Raw genomic sequence first — 17,949 nt, 5'->3', positions numbered from 1 at the left:
AGAACTTTTCAGCGAGATCGCGCTACCAAGTTTGAGTAAAAGTCCGAGATAGGCTCTTCCCTAACACCCGTGGAAGCCCAGGCAGAGCTCGGGTAGCCCCCCGTGAGCTCCGGGCACCGCCTGCCGCCCTGCGGGGGCTCCCCCCGACACCCGCTCTCCTCCCCCGCCACTTCCAGGCGGAACGTTTCCCATTCCTCGGCGCTTTACGGGGAAAAAACCTCACTCCCTCCACCCCGGAAAACCCCTCGTAATCAGTATGTATACACCTATATACATGGATAAAACAAGTTTGTTTCGGGGCCGGCTGGGCGCGGGCACCCCGGCCCTGCATTGTGGGAGCTGTAGTTCGCGGCTCGCAGCACTACAAGTCCCAGCCGCCCGCAGGAGGGGGAGAAGGAGGAGGAGGAGGAGGAGGAAGGGAACCGGCTCGGCCCAGGCCTCCAGCCCGTGGGGTAGAGCCCCCCGGGGGCGGGCCGCGGCGGCATGCGGCTCCCCGGCCGGCTCGGCCCGCTCCGCAGCACGCCCCTGGCTGCCCGGCCGCCGGGGAGGGTCAGAGCGGGGCCGGCGGCGGCGGCGGCGGGAGGGAGGCGCGCCTTCGCCCGCGGGCGGCTCGGCGGCACCATGGCAGAGGAGGCCAAGAGGCTGGCCGCCTGCGCGGCGGTGGACAAGCACGTCCAGGTGAGACCGCCCGGAGACCAGTCCTGCTCGGGGCGCGGACGGGCGCGGACACCCCCCCCTCCTCCCGGTGCGCGGAGCGGCCACGGGGGACACGGACCCCTCCGGTACACGGAGCGGCCACGGGGGACACGGAGCTTCCCAGTGCACGGAGGGGCTCCGGGGTGCACGGACCCCTCCGGTACACGGAGCGGCCACGGGGTGCAGGGACCTCCCCCAATGGACGGAGCGGCCACGGGGTGCACGGAGCCTCCCAATGCAGGGTCGGGCTCTCGGTTGCATGGATCCCTGCGGTGTACGGAGCAGCCCCGGGGTGCAAGGACCCCTTGCTCCCTGCAAAGCACAGATGGTCCTGGGGTGCAAGGTGGGGCCCTGGGGTGCACAGGCAGGCCCTGCTGAGCCTCTTCCTCCTTTGCTTTGGACGGTGCTCCTTTAGCCTGGAGAGAAGGGAGAAAACTAGTTTTCCCCTCCCGTCTCTGCGCTCGCCCAGTGTACGCCTCCCGGGCAGCGGCTCGGTGCCTTGACCGGCTCAGCACGGTGCACCCTGAGTTTGGGGTAATTTCTTGCACCTCCAAACTTTCACCATGCCCCCTCCTGCAAGCTGGGCTGTGGTGGGAGTTCAGGCTAATGCCGTGTCCTGCTGCTTCTCCGAGTCCAGGGTGCTCCGCTGCTCCGCGCTGTGCCTGAGCACCCAAGCAAGGAGCAACAGCCCCTAACCGGGGGGTCATGTCCTGTCCAGTGGGAAGTGCAGCGAGGGGCTTTCATCAACCCCTTCAAGGTCAAATAGGACTGGAGCTGATTGAGGTTTGACACAGGTTGATTGTGAGCGCTTGGAAGATCAACAGTTAAAGTCACGCAGTGGTTTATCGCAATGTTTGCTGTGCAAGTCCTTTTGCAACAGCAGTGATGAAATGGGAGTAGAGTCGCTGCCAAGGAGGTAGACCTTAGCACTCGGGGGGGGGGGGGGTAGGGAAGAAAATTGCCTTTTGCTTCCTTCCTGCTCCCCCCCCGCTGGGTTGGCATCTTGAGGTTCAGTTGCCAGTGGCTTTCCTGGTGTCCCATAAATGTTTCACTTGTTTTGCAGCCTCTCCTTCCTTTGAGCAGTCTGTATCTGCCTGCAGAGAGCACAGCCATGTGCTATCTGAGACCGAGCCCTGCCAGGCCAATGCTCTAAAAAGCTGTCTGTGGGGTGGGGGAGTCTGGGGAGTGGACTGGCAGTTGCATGAAAACCCCCTTTCTTACCCAAAGCAAGCCCTAAAGTTGCACATTGAGGGGTTGCAGGAGGAAGGACTTTGTGTCACAAGGTATGGAGCCACGGCACGACCACTGTTGTGGGTTATCGTGAGCTGGGTCTGCCTTTCGTTTGGGCTAAAACGTGACTCTTAATTTTGGATTTCTCTTAGTGAAATAGCTGGCCTTTGTGCTATTTTATGGTCAGGCAAACTTAGGATGATGTTTCTGGCCGTGTCCTAGCTGATTAAAGTTCAGTGCCAAGCTAGTGACTCTGATTAAGTAAAATAGGCAGCGGCTGGGGTAATATTGGAACGCTTGCTGCACAAGTTGATTTGAAGTGGTAATGGAGAAGCAGGTTAGAGTCACCGCCGAAAAGTTAGATGGTCTCAGCTGTCAGATAAAAACTGTCTCCCCTTCAGTTTGCACTGTCAGGGTGCAGCTGCTGTTTGTAACTGATAATTTTGTGTTTGACCATTAGAGCTATCACTGTTAATGGAGGGAGCAATGTAATCTCCGACAGCGAAACTGCAGACTTCCTTCCTTGCACGGCAGGGACGCATGGGAGACACCGCTGATTTCAGGGTTCAGTTATGCTGGACAAATCTCTCCCGTTTAACTGTGCTGTAAATCTGTGGCACCAGGGACTTTGTACTGGTACTAGATCAGGCCCCTGGCTTGGCATCCTCCTTCACACCCATCCCTATCTGTGCCAGCACAGCAGCTCCTCGGGTTGCCTGCAGCAGATATAAAACCTGTGGGTGGGGGGATTAGGAGAGGAGAACTTTTTCCTCTTTATTTTATTTTTTTTTTAATTAAAGCCAGATCGGTGTGTTTACCCACAGCACTTGTCCCCAGGCAGCTGTAGGAGCTGAGTCCCCTAGTACTGGAGCAGACGTAGAGGTGACCAACCTCAGAAGCTGCGGGCTGTGGTGCCATGACGGCTTGGAGGAGTGGGACTGGCATGCAGCTTGGGGCTTTAGAGCTGTAAGCCGCTTGGGGAGAGCTGGCTTTGCGTTTATACAACACCTCTGAAGGCAGGCCCTGTTAGCCTCTCCGTTAGAAATGAAAAGATGAGTGAGAACCATAGATCCTGCTGCCCTAGAGGGTTAAGTGTTAATAAGAGGAAACTTTGGGCTTTGCACTGTGCTTATCTCCTGCTCTTTGTCCATATAAATCCTAGTCTTAGAAACTTAACGTTGGACCAGCCAGCCCGTGTGGTGCTGCTGATACTCACTCGATGTGCGTTGCCTTGTCAGCATCTATAATGTTGGGCAGCATCTCTGGGCCCTTGGGTTACCTGAGGAAATGCTGTGGTCACTGCTGATTCCACTCGTGGAGCCCATATGTGGGTCCTCAGCTGTGCTGTGGCTCAGCGCCTTAGCTTTGTTTGCTGGGGCTTTAGCAAACAACCTGAAATGTCATTTTTTTTTTGCATGGGGTGCTGCTCCTTGGTGCTGTGAGCTGGATCTGCCCGTTGCACGCTGACCTTGTGCTCTGCTTCTTGCCAATGTTTGCCCTGCCCCTGTTTTTTGGCTGGTTTTGCCCCTGGTCTGGCTGGGGTTGGAGCTGAAGAGGGAGAGGTGGGACATGTGGTAAGGCAGGGGTTTTGACAGCACCAGTTTAGACTGGTTTAAACTGTTTTTCTGGGAAAACCACTTAGCTCAAGGTCTTGCCACCCCCTAAGGAAGGGTGCTTCTCCCCTCCTCACTGGTAAATGCCTTCAAGTTTATTGCCAGCAATGGGCTGGGACCCTTGTGAGCTCTTCCCACCTCATTGCAATGGAGTGGCTGACACTGAGGCTTTCCCCATCCCTTTAGGGCATCCAGCTGCTCCAAGAAGCTGTCCCACCCTATAGAAATGAGGGCAAAGAGAAGAAACTGCCTCTTCCCAGGCCGAAACAAGTCTCTTAGGAACACCGGTACTGCCTGTGTCCTGCCAGCCTCCGTGCAGCTTTGCTTGCCCCTTTCTGGGCTGGCCGTGCTTGGCTCTGTCGGCCGAGCAGGTGAAACTGAGAAACCTCGGGAGCTATTGAGTTTCTGCTGGCAAGGTTGCAGGCGTGCAGCTGGGATCTTTTGCTTTCCCAGTCCTTTGCAGAGTCATGGTGATTAGTGAGGTCTGGGAAATAAGCCGAGTCTCTGGTTGTGTGCTGGGTTTTGGAGAACTTTTGTTTTTTGAAGCTTTTTAAGCACGGCAAATTATTAATTCTGGGGGAATGTGACCTGCCTTGAGCTCCACCTTTCCAGGCAAGCTTGCGTGCCAGTAAGATTTTAGCTGGTTGAAATGCTGCAGGTGTGGCTTTTTCCACAGCTGCTGAACTCTGCTCATGGAGAAAGAGCTCCAGAGCTGTCTAATGTCCAAGAGATAATGCACAACAGCTCTGTGCCTGTGCCTCTGGCTGGCTTGAAGTCTTTCTCATCTGAAGTCTCAGTAGTGATATTGGGCCTCTGTAAGTTAATTAAAGCTTTGGATCCCATCCAAAGAAGGGGAAGTACATAGAAAATTGGAAGTGTGCAAGGGGCTGCAGGTAGCTCTCGGTGGGTGGGAGATTGAGCTGATAGTAAACAGAGATTTACATCACAGAGCATCCTCTTGTGGAGATAACACAATTGCACCCATCCACCCTCAGCCTGCAGCACCTTTTAGAAGCATATCTGTGTTATGGATGAGACGATAGTGATCCTTCTTAAATCAGACCATAAGCAGAGAGAGTCCAGGGCTGAGCTGTGGTTAAAATGTGATCTTCTTCAGCATACGCTGCCAGGCTCACCCATCTTTCGGGCGTGTTGTATACTCCCTTTTGGAGGGTAGATTTTATTATACTGAAGGAAGTGCTGCTGTGCTCTTTGCTTTGGCCTCTGGTGCATCCGTACTGTTTACTAACAATACCGTTGGCAGCAAACCCATGCTTTTACTGTGCGGCTTCCTTGGGAGATGTTATCTTGAGGTTGTTTCAGCTTCTTCCTCTGTGGTATTGTTTGAAACTCACAGCTTTCCAGCAGGAGAAGGTGCATGGTGTGCCAGCAACTAGCAGTGAGTGTGCATTGAACATCCTGAGATTCGGACTGTGGTGGTATTTAGCGAGCACGTCCTTTAAGGGGAGGGCGAGTTGCTTAAAATCCCTTAGCCACAGACAGTGGTCGTGCCCCTGCTGGCGCGCAGTGTGTTCCCTTCCTTGTCTGCAGCGTGCTAAGACATTGGGTGTCGGCAATGCATCTCTGGACAAGGTTCCTCTTGCATGTGTTTATAATGTTGAGTCTACCAGGAAAAGCAGACAGCCCTTGTGCAGAGCCCCCAGTAACAGATCTGCTCTGTCTCTCTTTGATTTGCAGAACAATCAAGTTCTTGGGATTGGAAGCGGTTCTACGATTGTCCATGCGGTGCATCGATTAGGTAGGATGCTCCCCTTCGTGTTCCTCCCACCGCAGAAAGTACCCTTGTCCGGCTGCCCCAACTACTTGAAAAACGTGCTAAATCGCCTGGATGCTGACTTAGAGCTGATGCGTCAGGTCTGTTCACCGACTGCTCTGTCCTCCTTGAAGCTGAAGGTTAAAACCGGGTCTTGTGCTCCAATTTTATTGCATAGAAAGTCCTGAGGAGGTAATGATTTGCCACCTGTTCTCCCCATACAACCAGGCAAAGTGCTTTACTGGCACCCACCACAAACTGGATCTAAACCCCTCCGTTTCATTCCAGCTCTGCCCAGTCCTGACTTGCTTTGTGGCTTTGGGCCATGCAGCTGCTCTGCTTCCGTTAACCCATTTGTATGCGGCTGACGCTGCTTGCTCACATCCATGTTATTCTCATCGTGGGTCCTGCTGAGGTGTAATGAAAATGAGGAATGTGAAATCCTGCTGCATTTTTTTGTATACCCTACAGCTAGGTTTATCTGCTTGTCCCAGGTGCAAGTTTGCTCAAGGTGAAATTCAGAAAATTTCAGCAAGATATTCAAGTGAGGCAAAGGCATTTTTGCAGAGTGAATGTGAGGGTAATTATCCACACGCCTCATTACAGAGCAGGCAGAGGCTTAAAGTTTCCTTTGCAGGGCACTCTTGGCCCAAGGGCAGATCTGCTTGTGGAGGTGCTGTACCTTGTCCTGCTTTGCTGTATTTGGATGCAAAACAGAGCAGCCACGTGTGATGTGTCGGGAGTGGAGCATCAGCCCTGTCGTTCATGGGGGGTCTTAGTCCGATGCAGAGGAGGACTCTCCTTCGGTAGCAGAGTTCAGTGTATTCCAGCTGGGTGGCTGGGAAGTCCCTTTGTGACCTCCAGCTCCCTTGGGCAGAGCTGTCCCCCAGCCCACCATGGGCAAGTGGAGCTGAGGTCTGAGCACAGTGCAGTGCTTCCCTTCCCAGGGGAACAGCAGAGATGGTGCTGTGTCTGTCCCTTGGCACCCACCTCACCCCACACTGTGTGTGCAATACACTTATTTGTCTGGGAGCTGCAGTTCAGCTGTCTGGGTTTGGCTCAGTATTGAAGACAGAATCAAGTCTCTAAATAAATAGGTATAGTATTTAAAGTGCATTGCCTGTTCCAGGCTGCAAAGTCTGACTTTTCATGTCTACTGGACGCATTGGCGCTGAGGTGTGGGTTTCCCTGAAGCATGTAGCCCGCGTGCTTGCTGTGGTGCAAGAGCTGTTGCTGACTCTTGGGCTGTTTGCTTATGCCTAAGTATTGTAATTACCAAAATAACATTTTGTCCATAATGATATCTTAGGAATAGATTTTAGTCATTTGAGGTTAACCTGGGGGAGGAAATATTTCCTTCCACTTAATGGAATACTGTATTTTATTAGTCCTTTCCCTGCCATATATTTAAATGTTCTGTGATAAATGAATGTGATGTCCCCAAGGCAACAAGCCAGAAAACCTTTCAGACAGCTGCTGAAGCTTTCTGTTTACAAGGAGCATGGCAAAACCTGTCTTAATGGCGTGAGAGAGGGGAGTGTGGCTAATTTCCCAGGTGACAATTTGCTGATGAGGTTCCTCTGCTGCTGGAGACACAAAGGTTAATGGCTCTCAGTGTCTTGAGCTGAGTCAGGGTGGGTGTTTAAACATTTCTGACTGTAGAAACTGAGCCTTAGCCTATGCGGTGTGGGACCTGTTTGTGTTTTGAGCGTGACTGAGTTATTTGCAAGCCAAGCAAGTAATTGCAGTGATTCAAAGGGGCTGCTCTGAACTGAGATTTCTTAAAGTGAAAGTTGGTTGGTTTTTTTTTTTCCTTCTGCAATGAAGAAACTGAGGCTTCTGCTTTTTTTTTTTTTTTTCCTACAGCTGAGCGGGTTAAACAGGAGAACCTGACGATTGTCTGCATCCCTACATCTTTTCAGGTAAGTGCTTTCCTCCTTTGCTTTCTGCTAGTCCAAACATTTACGCAGGGGATCTTCCCTTTGGCTGCGAGAGGCAACAACGCCACTCTCTCGACTGTCTCACTGTGGTGTAAGTTAACTGAAAGCACCGGTGAGAGCAACCGTGATGCAGCCTGCAGATGGGCCTCACAAAGCCGGTGAGGATGGTGCTGTGTTACCCTGACCTGAGCTGCTGGGATGCTGTAGTGCTAGGAGGCACATTTTGAACCAGTGTGGTAACGCTGGTTATGTCAGTGTTGGTGTGTGGCTTGCTCTGGATCCCAATTACAGGAAAATACTGTCGACAGTGGTGAACCAGATTCATAATGCAAAACTGATTGGAGACGCTTAGTCTCTTTTGATTCTGTATCAAGCCATGAACACTGTAAAAAAATGACGCTGCAACCAATAATAGCAAGCTCGTGTGTTTTCAGAGGAACTTGAAATGCGTTAACTGGCTTTTGTAAGAAATTGCAGAAGAGAAATCAGCTTAACCTTTCCTTTGCTGCGCACCTTTTGCAGGGATTGGTTCACACCACGCTAGCTGTTGAGAGGTTTGCAGGGAGAGGGAGACCGTGGTGAAACACAGCTGCTTGGTGGTGAAACACAGCTGCTAGGGAAGCTTCTGAGCTTCCGTGCCTTCGGGCAACTGGCTTTGGTCTCTCTGCCTCTTTTCCCTGAGGTGGGAATGGGCTGCAGAGGAGCAGTTGTCACCTTGTCCCCTTTGGGCAGGGAGAGGTGACATGACTGGGACCACCCATGGGGTTTTTAAGGCTGGTTGGCAATGCCCCAGTCTAGGAATTGGGCATGCGTCCTTCTCAAAGTCCTGGTGTGGGATTGTACTTTTGTCGTAACTTTTTCACTGTGAGGACAGTCAAGCAGTGAGGCAGGCTGTGCAGAGTCCATCCTTTGGGGTTTTCAAGACCTGAGTGGGGTAAAGCCCTGAGCAACCTGGTAGCTGACCCTGCTTTGCCCTGGAGGTTGGACAGAGACCAACCTGAATTATCCTGAAATCTTATGAAAACTTAACATCCTCTTACCTTGCGGATGTTCTTTCATTGTGACGCTGGGGTGACGGGACTCTCTTTTCCCAGCTGTTGCAAACAACCAGTGGCCAACTGGGATATAATACAAACTGCTGCAAAAGGTAAAAAGTAAAAGCTAGATTTTTTTTTTCTTTTTTAACCTATATGAGTACTTCTGCTGCATATATAGACTATGGTGAGAGTCTGTCTTTGATCTGTCTAAAATGATCCCCATCCTGACATACCATGTCCCATTTGAACCTAGGAAAAGTGCTCGGAGTTCAGTCACTAGGTCTTACAGAAAATACTGATAAAGCTCTCGTAGTGAACATGGGCTGGAGCCTGTCCTGCCTTGAAATGTTGGGATAGTTCGTGTAACACTACAAAGTTTCTTAGCAGTAAAACAAACAGGTTGCTGTTAAAGGGAAGAGATAGATCATAGACCTGCAGGAGCTCAAATCCCCCAGACGTGGGGCTGCCTCGTATCTTTTGCAGTCTCTTAGACCTCTACCAATTCCAAGTGAAGCATTCCCAGGTCAGCAAAACAGCATCTTATTTTCGCTACGTACAGGTGTAAATGGCTGCCTGAGGTCACTGGCAAGGAAGAATTGGTTTCAGTGGGCTTTTATTTTCCTCCCTTCCCTGTTATCAGGTTGGGTTATTCCATCACCATCAGTAAAACTAGAGCCGGGGTAAGTATCTGTCCCATGGCTTTTGCATTGTTTCTTCTTTTCACCTGGACGTGTGCCAAGAGCACGGAGCGAGACCGTTCTTGGCAAGTGCTGCGCAGTTACTGCCACTTTGCCCCCAGTTGTGGGAGCTCTGCTTTGGATTCCTGCTAGTCTGCTCCCATCGCCTTGCAAGTAGAGAGCCTCGAGAGAGCCACCTCGTTTCCACGCTGCTGACTCTTAGCCTGTTCAGGATCTGGCCTGCATGTGCAGCACAGTGTTTTTCAATGCTTTCAGTTCCCAGATCCCTGAAATCTCTTTACGTGGACACCATGTACTGAATGTAAACCCACTGATTTTTATTCTTTTTATTTTGTGAGTCCTTCGGGCAATCTTAGTACACAGATCAAGAGCCCCACAGCCCATGGGTGTTAAACCTGCATGCTATGAAACGCCATGACAGATGATTCAAACCATATCTCATTGCCAGCAGTACCACCTGCTAACTCTTCTTAATGTTTTAGTGGATAAAATTCAGGAGAATCAGCTGATTCAGGCTATCGCACTGGGGTTTCTTGGTTTAGCTACAGCATGGTACGAAGTTCAGACGCAAGCAGAGTCTGTGCAAGGAGGGAGTATCACTCAGGTGATGATTTGTAACACAGAAAATTCAACCAATTCAAGGTTCTCTAAGTTTGAACTCCTGTTTAAACCGATGGACTGAGTGGAGGGTCACCCTGGGTGCTCTGTGTTGTATTGCCACTAGAGGGAAATACACAGCCACTTCAGTAAAAGTAGATCCGAGCCACCAAACAGCTGTTTCAGGAGGCTTCCCACGCTTTTTCCATGAGTTGTGCTTTTCTTCTTTTTGCATTTTTTTTGTTTCTTTCCAATATGAAAAATATTTTCATTGTTAGTCCCACATTGCTATGGTGTAAATATTTCATTTTCTTGCTCCCGTTTTTCAGCTGATGGAAATCAGAGGGGCTGGATTGGTGCGAGGGAGAATGATGTCCATGCTGAAACAACACGGGACTCAAAAATCCCATATCTGCTCTAATGCTTAGATAAAAGTGATTCTCACCAAGCTGATGGGGCCTCTTGCTATTTAGGACAGAGAGACCTGAACCCAGGAGTCTTGTTTTACCATCTGAGCATTTTTAGTTCAAATCATCAGCAGGTTTTTCTTGTGATTAAAATAATCTAGTCTGGAAGCATCATTTTTTTTTTTTTCCTTGCCATGGGCTCCCACTGCTGGCTGCAGCCTCTCCTCCAGCTCAGGGTGGGACAGTGGAGCTCTCCCAGGGAGATTCCATCCTTGCCGCAGCCAGGGGAATAACACCACGAGTCTGGTTTCCTTTCCTGCCGCTGGTAAATGGTGTTTGCTGTGTTCTCGGTGCACAGGCCCGTCAGCTGATCCTGCAGAACGGCTTAACGCTAAGTGACTTGGACCGACATCCAGAGGTAAGTGGGACCACAGAGGTGAGACCTCACCCGACCTTCCTTTAACCTGGTTCTTTGTGAAGCGTCAGGCTCCTTTATCCTCCTCTGAGGATGAGTTTAGGCAGCCATGCCACACAACATGAGTGAGAACTAACTTAGTTTATTTTTTTCCCCCACGTCTTAGTCTTGTCTTGGTGCTTGCCCCTTTAGATGGCAAGTTGCCTGCTGAGTTGTGTTTCCTCCAGGTGTTTGGCATCTCTTCCAAGCTGAGACTTGGTGGCCTGAGGCAGGGATATTGTGTTTCTGAAGTGTCACTGAGATTTCCCCTGGTGGCTCCCTGCTTGCGTGCTGGTCTTTAAATGACAACACTAGAGGCTAAAGTGATGTGCCTTGCAGGCCAGCAGTTGGATTTGGTTTTTCTTTCTCCTGCTCTCACATTCCTGTGGTTTAGCTGGGGCTGGTATCATCCTTGGGTGGCTGATCAGACACTTGTCTCTGGTTAGGCTGGCATCTGGCTGCTTGGGGGACCTGACACCCTCCCGAGCTGCACCAAGAGCAGTGCCTGGATGATGCATGGGAGAAGTTTCCACATCAAGTTTCTCTTCTTCCTACAGCTCGATGTCGCCATCGACGGAGCGGATGAAGTGGACTCTGACCTGAACCTTATCAAAGGTGGCGGGTGAGCCTTGCTGTCCATCTGTCTGTGTGTGGTGTTGGTGGCGGTGGCCTCTGAGCATCTTTTTCTGGCTGTAGATGTCTCTGGGGTGGGCTGGAGAGGCTGATGGGATCCTGTGCAGGGCTGTGCGTACACCTGCAGTGGGAGATAGCTTCTGACTGAGCGTGTGTGCAAGGGACAAGGAGAACAAACTCATGGGGCAAGGGGAAAAGCCATGATATGGGACAACAGCAGCACCAAAACCAACAAGGATGTGATGGAGGGTACTGGACTTTAAGACCGTCAGGCACACTGAGGAGCAGTTTGTTTTCTGATTTTTATATTCTTTCTTTTTTCCCCCCCTTGCAGTGGTTGCTTGACGCAGGAGAAGATAGTTGCAGGATATGCAAAATGCTTCATCGTTATTGCTGATTACAGGTAAAAATATTACTATTCATTATACCCTGTGTCCCGTGGGAGGATTTGGATGGTCCTGTGTTAGGCCATTATTGTCCTTCCAGTAGGTCGGGGAGCAGGAATAGGTGGAAATGAGCCAGGCTCCCAGTACTTCAGCAATTCAATTTAGCTTTTTTTTTCTTAATTTTCAGCTCAGCAGTCCTGCTTAGGAGACAGCAGAGCTTGTGGGGAAATGGCTGCTCTGCTCTTTAAGCTCAGTTATTGTCAGCACAGAACAAATTTCCCCTTCTGTACATACAGCTGCAGGGCTATGGAAAAAAAACTTGTGTCCTGCTTGTCCAAAACATGTCAAAACAGAGCGTATGAGTGAATAGAGCATCGTGCATTAAACTGGTTCTTCCTACATGTGCACACATCTGAACTGACCACTGTGCCCTCCAGGGCCTTACGCCTCAGGGGTTTGCAAGAGTTAATGTGATAAGTGCGTTATGGTAATGGTGTTAGCAATGCAATGTCTGATGCTAATCCCACCTCCAACTGTGTCCTCAGGAAAAAATCAGAGAGCCTCGGGGAGCAATGGAAGAAGGGAATTCCTATCGAAGTGATCCCCATGGCTTACGTCCCTGTCATGAGAGCCCTGACCAAAAACTTTGGAGGTGCCGCGGAGCTGCGGATGGCTGTTAGCAAAGCGGTACGTGTCGCTGATTAGCCCTGCATCCCCAGAGGACCCACTTGAACATGGGCAAACAGAGGACCTGAGGTCTGGCCTTTCATTTAATTAGATCTGGGCTTTCACTCCCACGAGTGGCATCTTGTGTAATTCCCCCTAATTATACTTTGGTTAATGAAGTGTGTGTTTAGGGGTCGGTGCTGCTTGTGGAAAGCCTCTCTGGTTTGTTTCATAAAGCAAGCATCCCTGAGAACGGAGAAGGAGGGATTGCCAGCCTGGGTCTGACCTGCTGCTCTGTGGGAATGTTTGGGGGCTGGAGGGCAGTCTGCGCTGGCAAAGAGGGTCTCAAGTTGGGTGGGCAGCTCATGCTCCATCCCAGGCTCCTCCATACCACATAGAGCCAGAGCTGGACTAAATGAAAACTGGAGGTGCTTTGTCTCCACTGCCACTGTCCTATCCTGACTTGGCTTCATTGCACGGCAAGGAAGAAGGAGAGCTGTCTGTGGTAATGGCTGGAGTTAGTGCCTGAAGGCTGAATACCTGTTTTTAATGTGTTTAATCCCAAGAGCCTTTAGGGACTGCATTTGGGTGCCTGAGAAGAGCAAACCAGCCATTCTCTGTGAAGTTGAGACCAGCCTCACATTGGTGCTGCTCCAGCACAAGCTGTGTCCTTGGAGGATGCTGGTCCCTCCCGGCACGTGTGGTTGCGCACCCTGCTCAGTGCCACTGAAACACCTTGTCCTCAGCCCCAGCTGTCTCTGCTCTGCTGAAAGGACCCAATTGCTCCTTCTGTCGGGCTTGAGAGAGTGCTGGGCACATCTGGGGTGCTGAGGGCCAGCAATTCAACTTCAACTCCAAAACCTCCCCATGGCATCCAGCAGCATGCTCTTACTGCTGGGGCAGAGGGGGATCTTATTTTGGCTTCAATTGCCTGTAATAGCCTTTTTAGGACGTTAATCTAGCTTTACTGTTGTGAAAAAGATCCCTTGTTGCAGTGATGAAATTACATTGTTGTTTCCAGCTTCTGCATGATTATAAGTATGCAGGAGAATGAGGAACAAGCAGTTGCCTTGGACAATGGTTTTACTTACAGGCTTATTGTGGACTACCCTGGTTCACTTGAATGATGACTCTCTCTAAACTGTTGCAGCTCCAGGTGAGGGCTGTGATGGTCCCTGGCTGAGCTCACAGTGCTAACAAATAGGTTTGCTTCCCAGGGCCCCGTGGTGACAGACAATGGGAACTTCATCCTGGACTGGAAGTTTGACAAGGTTCATGAATGGAGTGAAGTGAACACCGCTATAAAAATGATACCAGGTAATGTCTGTGATTTAAAAGAACCCCAAAGCTGGCTAGGGCTTGGTGCATACGAGATAACCCTGACTGTGGGAGTTCTCCCTTGGATAGGAGGAAGTGTGTGTGTGTGTGCATGTGTGTGTGTGTTTACTGCCCTCTTAAGGGTCCCTACTTCAGAAGGTTTCTACTTCAGAGATCTGTCAGCCGAATTAGTACAGCTGTACCCAGGTGGCATTCCTGTATGGTGGTGAAAACCTGCAGTGATAGCAGGTTGACTTCTGACACTGTTTTCCATTAGGCATGCCAATCCTGTGCTCTTCCTTACTCTCCTTGTGCCCAGTTAGAGAGAGGCTTTTAATGGAAACACTGGTGGACTCTGGAGCGAGGGTTTGCACTGGGTAACAGTATTTTCCAGAGGATGCTTACAGCTCTGCATCCCATTACTGTTGTGTGGTCCTACAGGCTCACCTTGCTGTGAGGGCGCAGCGTATCCCAGCTATTGCAGTAGCTGTTGCTGTGCAAGCGAGAAGCAGTGGCCGATTGCGTTGTTTGCAAATGAAGCAGCCTCTCTGCAAGGACTCCTGCCTTGCATGAGGCCTGCTGTCCAGGCCAGAGCTGCTTTTGGATGATCCAGGTCTGCCCAGGGGCAGCGGCACTCGCTGGGCTTCAGTGAAGCAGCAGATAGACTGGGTCAGCCACATCTGCATATCCTGTCTGGTTTTCTTGGCAAAGTCTGATCTTGAATCCGGTCAGCTTTTGAATACATACTGTTGTATCTTTTATCTTTACATCTATCCCAGATATCTGCCTGTCCTTGAAGTCCATAACACAACTGCCTTCACTGACGGTTTGTGTGTTGTCAGCGTGTGCAGGAACAGAATGGGATCCTGTTGCACAAACCTCAGTGTCCCCACAGAGCAGGAATATGTTGTCCTGGCACCACAATTAAAACACAAGTGCAGGCAGAGGCCGTGGGTGTAGGCTGGGTGAAGTAACTTCTAGTTGCTTCTGTTCAACAGTTTTGCTTCCCTCAATACTGCTTATAAGGCTGATTTGCTGAAAATACACTCATTTTCTTTTTTCCTGCTCTAGGAGCAAACTGCTAGGATGCTACCTCTGCCCTGGCTTGTCCTGGTGTCTTTGCTGTCGGAATAATTACCTGGCACTTGCTTGCAGCCAGCAGTAGATGGCAGGTTTGGATCTTTGGTGAGATCGGTTCTAAATGAACCAATGACCACAGCTGGTTTGGGCTGTCCCTGGTGCAGCGCTCCATATCCTAATGTGGTTGCTGCCCATGGCCATACAAATGTCTGTATCATTAGACGTGTTTCTGTGCAAGAGAGAAACAGTGGTCGGTCACACTGTTTGCAAACAAAACAGCCTCTCTGCAAGGACCTCTTCTTTGCATCTCTTCTGTTTGGGAGATGAATGGTAAATGATGGGACCCGTTCCATTGTGTTGGTATGAAGTTGGTCTTGGCACCATTTGTTGCTCAGAAATGGACCTGCTAATGGGAGAAGAGCATCTTTCCTACCCAGAAGTGGATGAGCAGAACTGTTAAAGCCTAAGTACAGTTTGACAGTAGGGCTCTGGCCACCTTGCACTTGTGGTAGCCCTTGTCCTTCTTTCTGGCCTCTGGCTGTGGCTCAGCGATCACTGTGAAGTTAGGAGCACCCCATAATCAAGTGAAACCAAAAGTACATTTGCAAACGGGCTACAAGTTGCAGAGGTAGCATCAGATCTGCTGCGTCTTAACATTTGAACAAGTGTTATCCAGGTGTTCTCCAACAGGATAGTATTTTTAGATGTGTTTAAAGGCAAAGTGAGTAAGCCTGTGGCTGCGTGTAGCTTCCTCTTGCTCCTGTGGGTCATCAGATGGCTGAAAACCCCACGCTTGTGATTGTGTTGGTGTAGTGGTGGTGGCTGGGGTGGTGTGAACATCTAGGGGAACTTTGGAGTTGTTTTTCACTCTGGAGAGGGCTTCCTCTTGGGGTGACTGCATGGAGAAGACTTCCCAGAGGCTCCTGTGTGGCTGATGCCACACCCGGGTTGGACACCTTTCTCCAAACCTCTGATGGAGGCACTGATGCCTCTTAATGAACAAAAACATGGTCAGAGCAGAGGATTTGAGCAGTGTGGTGGCTCTGGCATTAACCGGCATGTGAACTCTTGTTCCCCAGGTGTGGTGGAGACGGGGCTCTTCATCGACATGGCAGAGGTGGTGTACTTTGGCATGGAGGACGGCTCGGTCAGCGTGCGGGAGAAGCAGCCTCGCTGATGCCGGCATGCTGCCTGCTCTGCTTTGCCTTCGGCCAGTTTGATTCAGCTGTTGTAACGGTGCCAACCTGACATTTTGCCTTAATGAGCAGCGGTTATCGCAGAAGACGGATGGGAAGTTGATCAGAATCCGCTGACGTGATACTGAATGTCTTTTTTAAAAAAAACAACAAAAAAATATTCTATTTCTATATATATATTTTTACTTTACAGGAATGTTGTCTTTTTTTAAAGAATCATTTAAACAAATTGCTTTAACGTTTTTATTTTATTTTCTAAAAAATACTTACCAAAAAGAATATTCCTTGTTTTGTGTTTTGTTTTGTTTTTTTTTTTTCTTTTTTCGAACAGAACTTGAACCCTTCTGGTGGCTCATATTCCTTAGTGATTGAAATCAGAAATACGATCCTAATGCATCGTTCCTAACCACCCTGGCTGGGAGGGTGATGCACGTAACAGGAGCGCATCCAGTCGGGACCTGCTGATGCCTTATTTGGAACCTTTTTGGTTCGGTATTTTATGCCTTTTATTTTTCTATACCACTGTTTTTTAATAGTTCGGGATGTGTAGTTGTCCTCTGTGCACATGACAATTCTCTGAGCCTAAGGTGATCTCTATATCCCTCTGTCTGGGACATTAATAAGGGCCTTTTCTGGGCCTCTGTATGGAGGAGATGCTCATCCTTTGAGCCAAATTCTGCTCTCCATGAATTCAGTACCTCTGAATAAAGTCTGTTCCTGTAGCTGGAGAAGTTTGGGACTTCGTCCTTGTAAACCGAGAGCAGAACTGTGTCCTTGATGAAGTTTACAGAAGCATAGTTGAGCAGCTTAGGGCAGCGTGGAATACTGTTCAGTGGCAAATTATTTGATTTGGAATGAAGGTTAATTATCACCCCTCACAGCTGGTTGATTTGTGGAAGGATAGAGCGGAACGCACAGGAAAACTGAGTCTTCCTGCCTAAATTTTCCACATGTAGCAGGAGAGAAACACTCGTTCAGTATCTTGTTCTCGGTCTATGGGTGCTTTGCATGGTTCTGGTGTCAAAATGCAAGCCCTCTCTTTGTGTTGTAGACACTGAAATAAAGACATGTTATACCAGATTTGGTGGTAATTTTGGTTTTTAAAGTAACTATTTCATGGACAATGGGGCAGATCATCGTCAGACTAACTTCTGCTGTAGTTGTCCCCTTACAAGGGCCCTCCACCCAGGCCCAATGCACCCTTCTACATTTGATTTCTTTTTGCTTAAGGTAATTACATTATATTATTTTAAATTAACCAGATTATCTAATCAACACTTGTTAGCTGCAGTACTTGCCTTGAGACTGTTTTAAATTTGCATGTCTTAAATTTGCATGTCTAAAACCTGCACATCTAAATACAGCTCTTTTTTTTTTTTTTTTTTTTTAAAACAAAAAGGAGCTATTTTTACGTGTTTAAATCTTCCCCTTCCCGCCCCTCTATTCTGTTAATTCTGAAGCACTAGTACCGAGCAAACTGGCTGCTATCCAGCCAACAACTTGTTGGAAACACTGGAATATCTCTTCCCGCAAACCTGATGCTGCAGAAGCCCGTTTGCAAAACCCTCGTTCTTGCCATGGGCTGTTTTCAGCTGTGTCTCGGGCTCCTAATGTAATCCTAGATAAACAGAGAGCAATCGAGCAGAGCTTTGTGCCCAAGCGCCTTCTCACTCGGCATGCTTCTGGAAATGAGATTAGCAGGAGCGAATGTTGCTGTTGACTCTCCCCTCTCTCTCTCTGAAATCAAACAGCTCCTTCTCAAAAAGCCAATAAAACCATTACTGCACCATTACTTTCTGGCCCTGGACCAGATGTGATCTCATTCAGCTTTGGGCTTAGCAGGGGCTTGTTAAATCTAAGCGTGAAGGTGGCAGATCTGACTCTTGAGCTTCTCCGGGTGCTTGGGGTGCTGGTAGCACCAGTGGGTGCTTTTGCAACAGATGGCCCTGCTGGGGTGGGACTTTGAGTGGGTCTTGGGCTGTGGGTTACGAGTGCAAGAGTTACTCTGCTACAGAGATGGAATTAAAATCTCTGAAGTGCTGGAAAAAAATTTGGTGTCTGACCAGTTCTGGAGGCTTTGTGCAGATTTCCTTCGTGCAAACTCCCCCAGCTTGTGTTTTCAGAGTCAGTAGATGGATTTTTGAGGTAAGGATCTCTTAAGAAAGGTCTGGTCCTTTCCCTCAGAGGCTGCTCTGACCTGTGGTGACCATTGACATCTTTGTCTG

General features: G+C 49.6%; 1 protein-coding gene across 1 annotated transcript; it reads left to right on the top strand.

Annotated features, from left to right (window-relative positions):
• Positions 1–483: 483 nt before the first annotated feature.
• On the top strand, positions 484–16,804 carry RPIA (ribose 5-phosphate isomerase A; the record flags this gene model as incomplete). Its single annotated transcript, XM_082482050.1, has 9 exons — positions 484–678; positions 5,238–5,298; positions 7,180–7,235; positions 10,351–10,410; positions 11,004–11,068; positions 11,414–11,482; positions 12,011–12,152; positions 13,349–13,448; positions 15,608–16,804. 9 exons carry the CDS (start codon positions 484–486, stop codon positions 15,703–15,705), a joined length of 846 nt encoding a protein of 281 aa, XP_082338176.1. The 3' UTR covers positions 15,706–16,804.
• Between the last annotated feature and the right edge of the window lie 1,145 nt (positions 16,805–17,949).

Source organism: Vanellus vanellus (genome assembly GCF_965231255.1).
Source record: "Vanellus vanellus genome assembly, chromosome: 4".
In the NCBI taxonomy this organism is placed as follows: Eukaryota; Metazoa; Chordata; class Aves; order Charadriiformes; family Charadriidae; genus Vanellus; species Vanellus vanellus.
The sequence above is the reverse complement of the archived record's forward strand: the minus strand, read 5'-3'. Positions and strand labels throughout refer to the sequence as shown.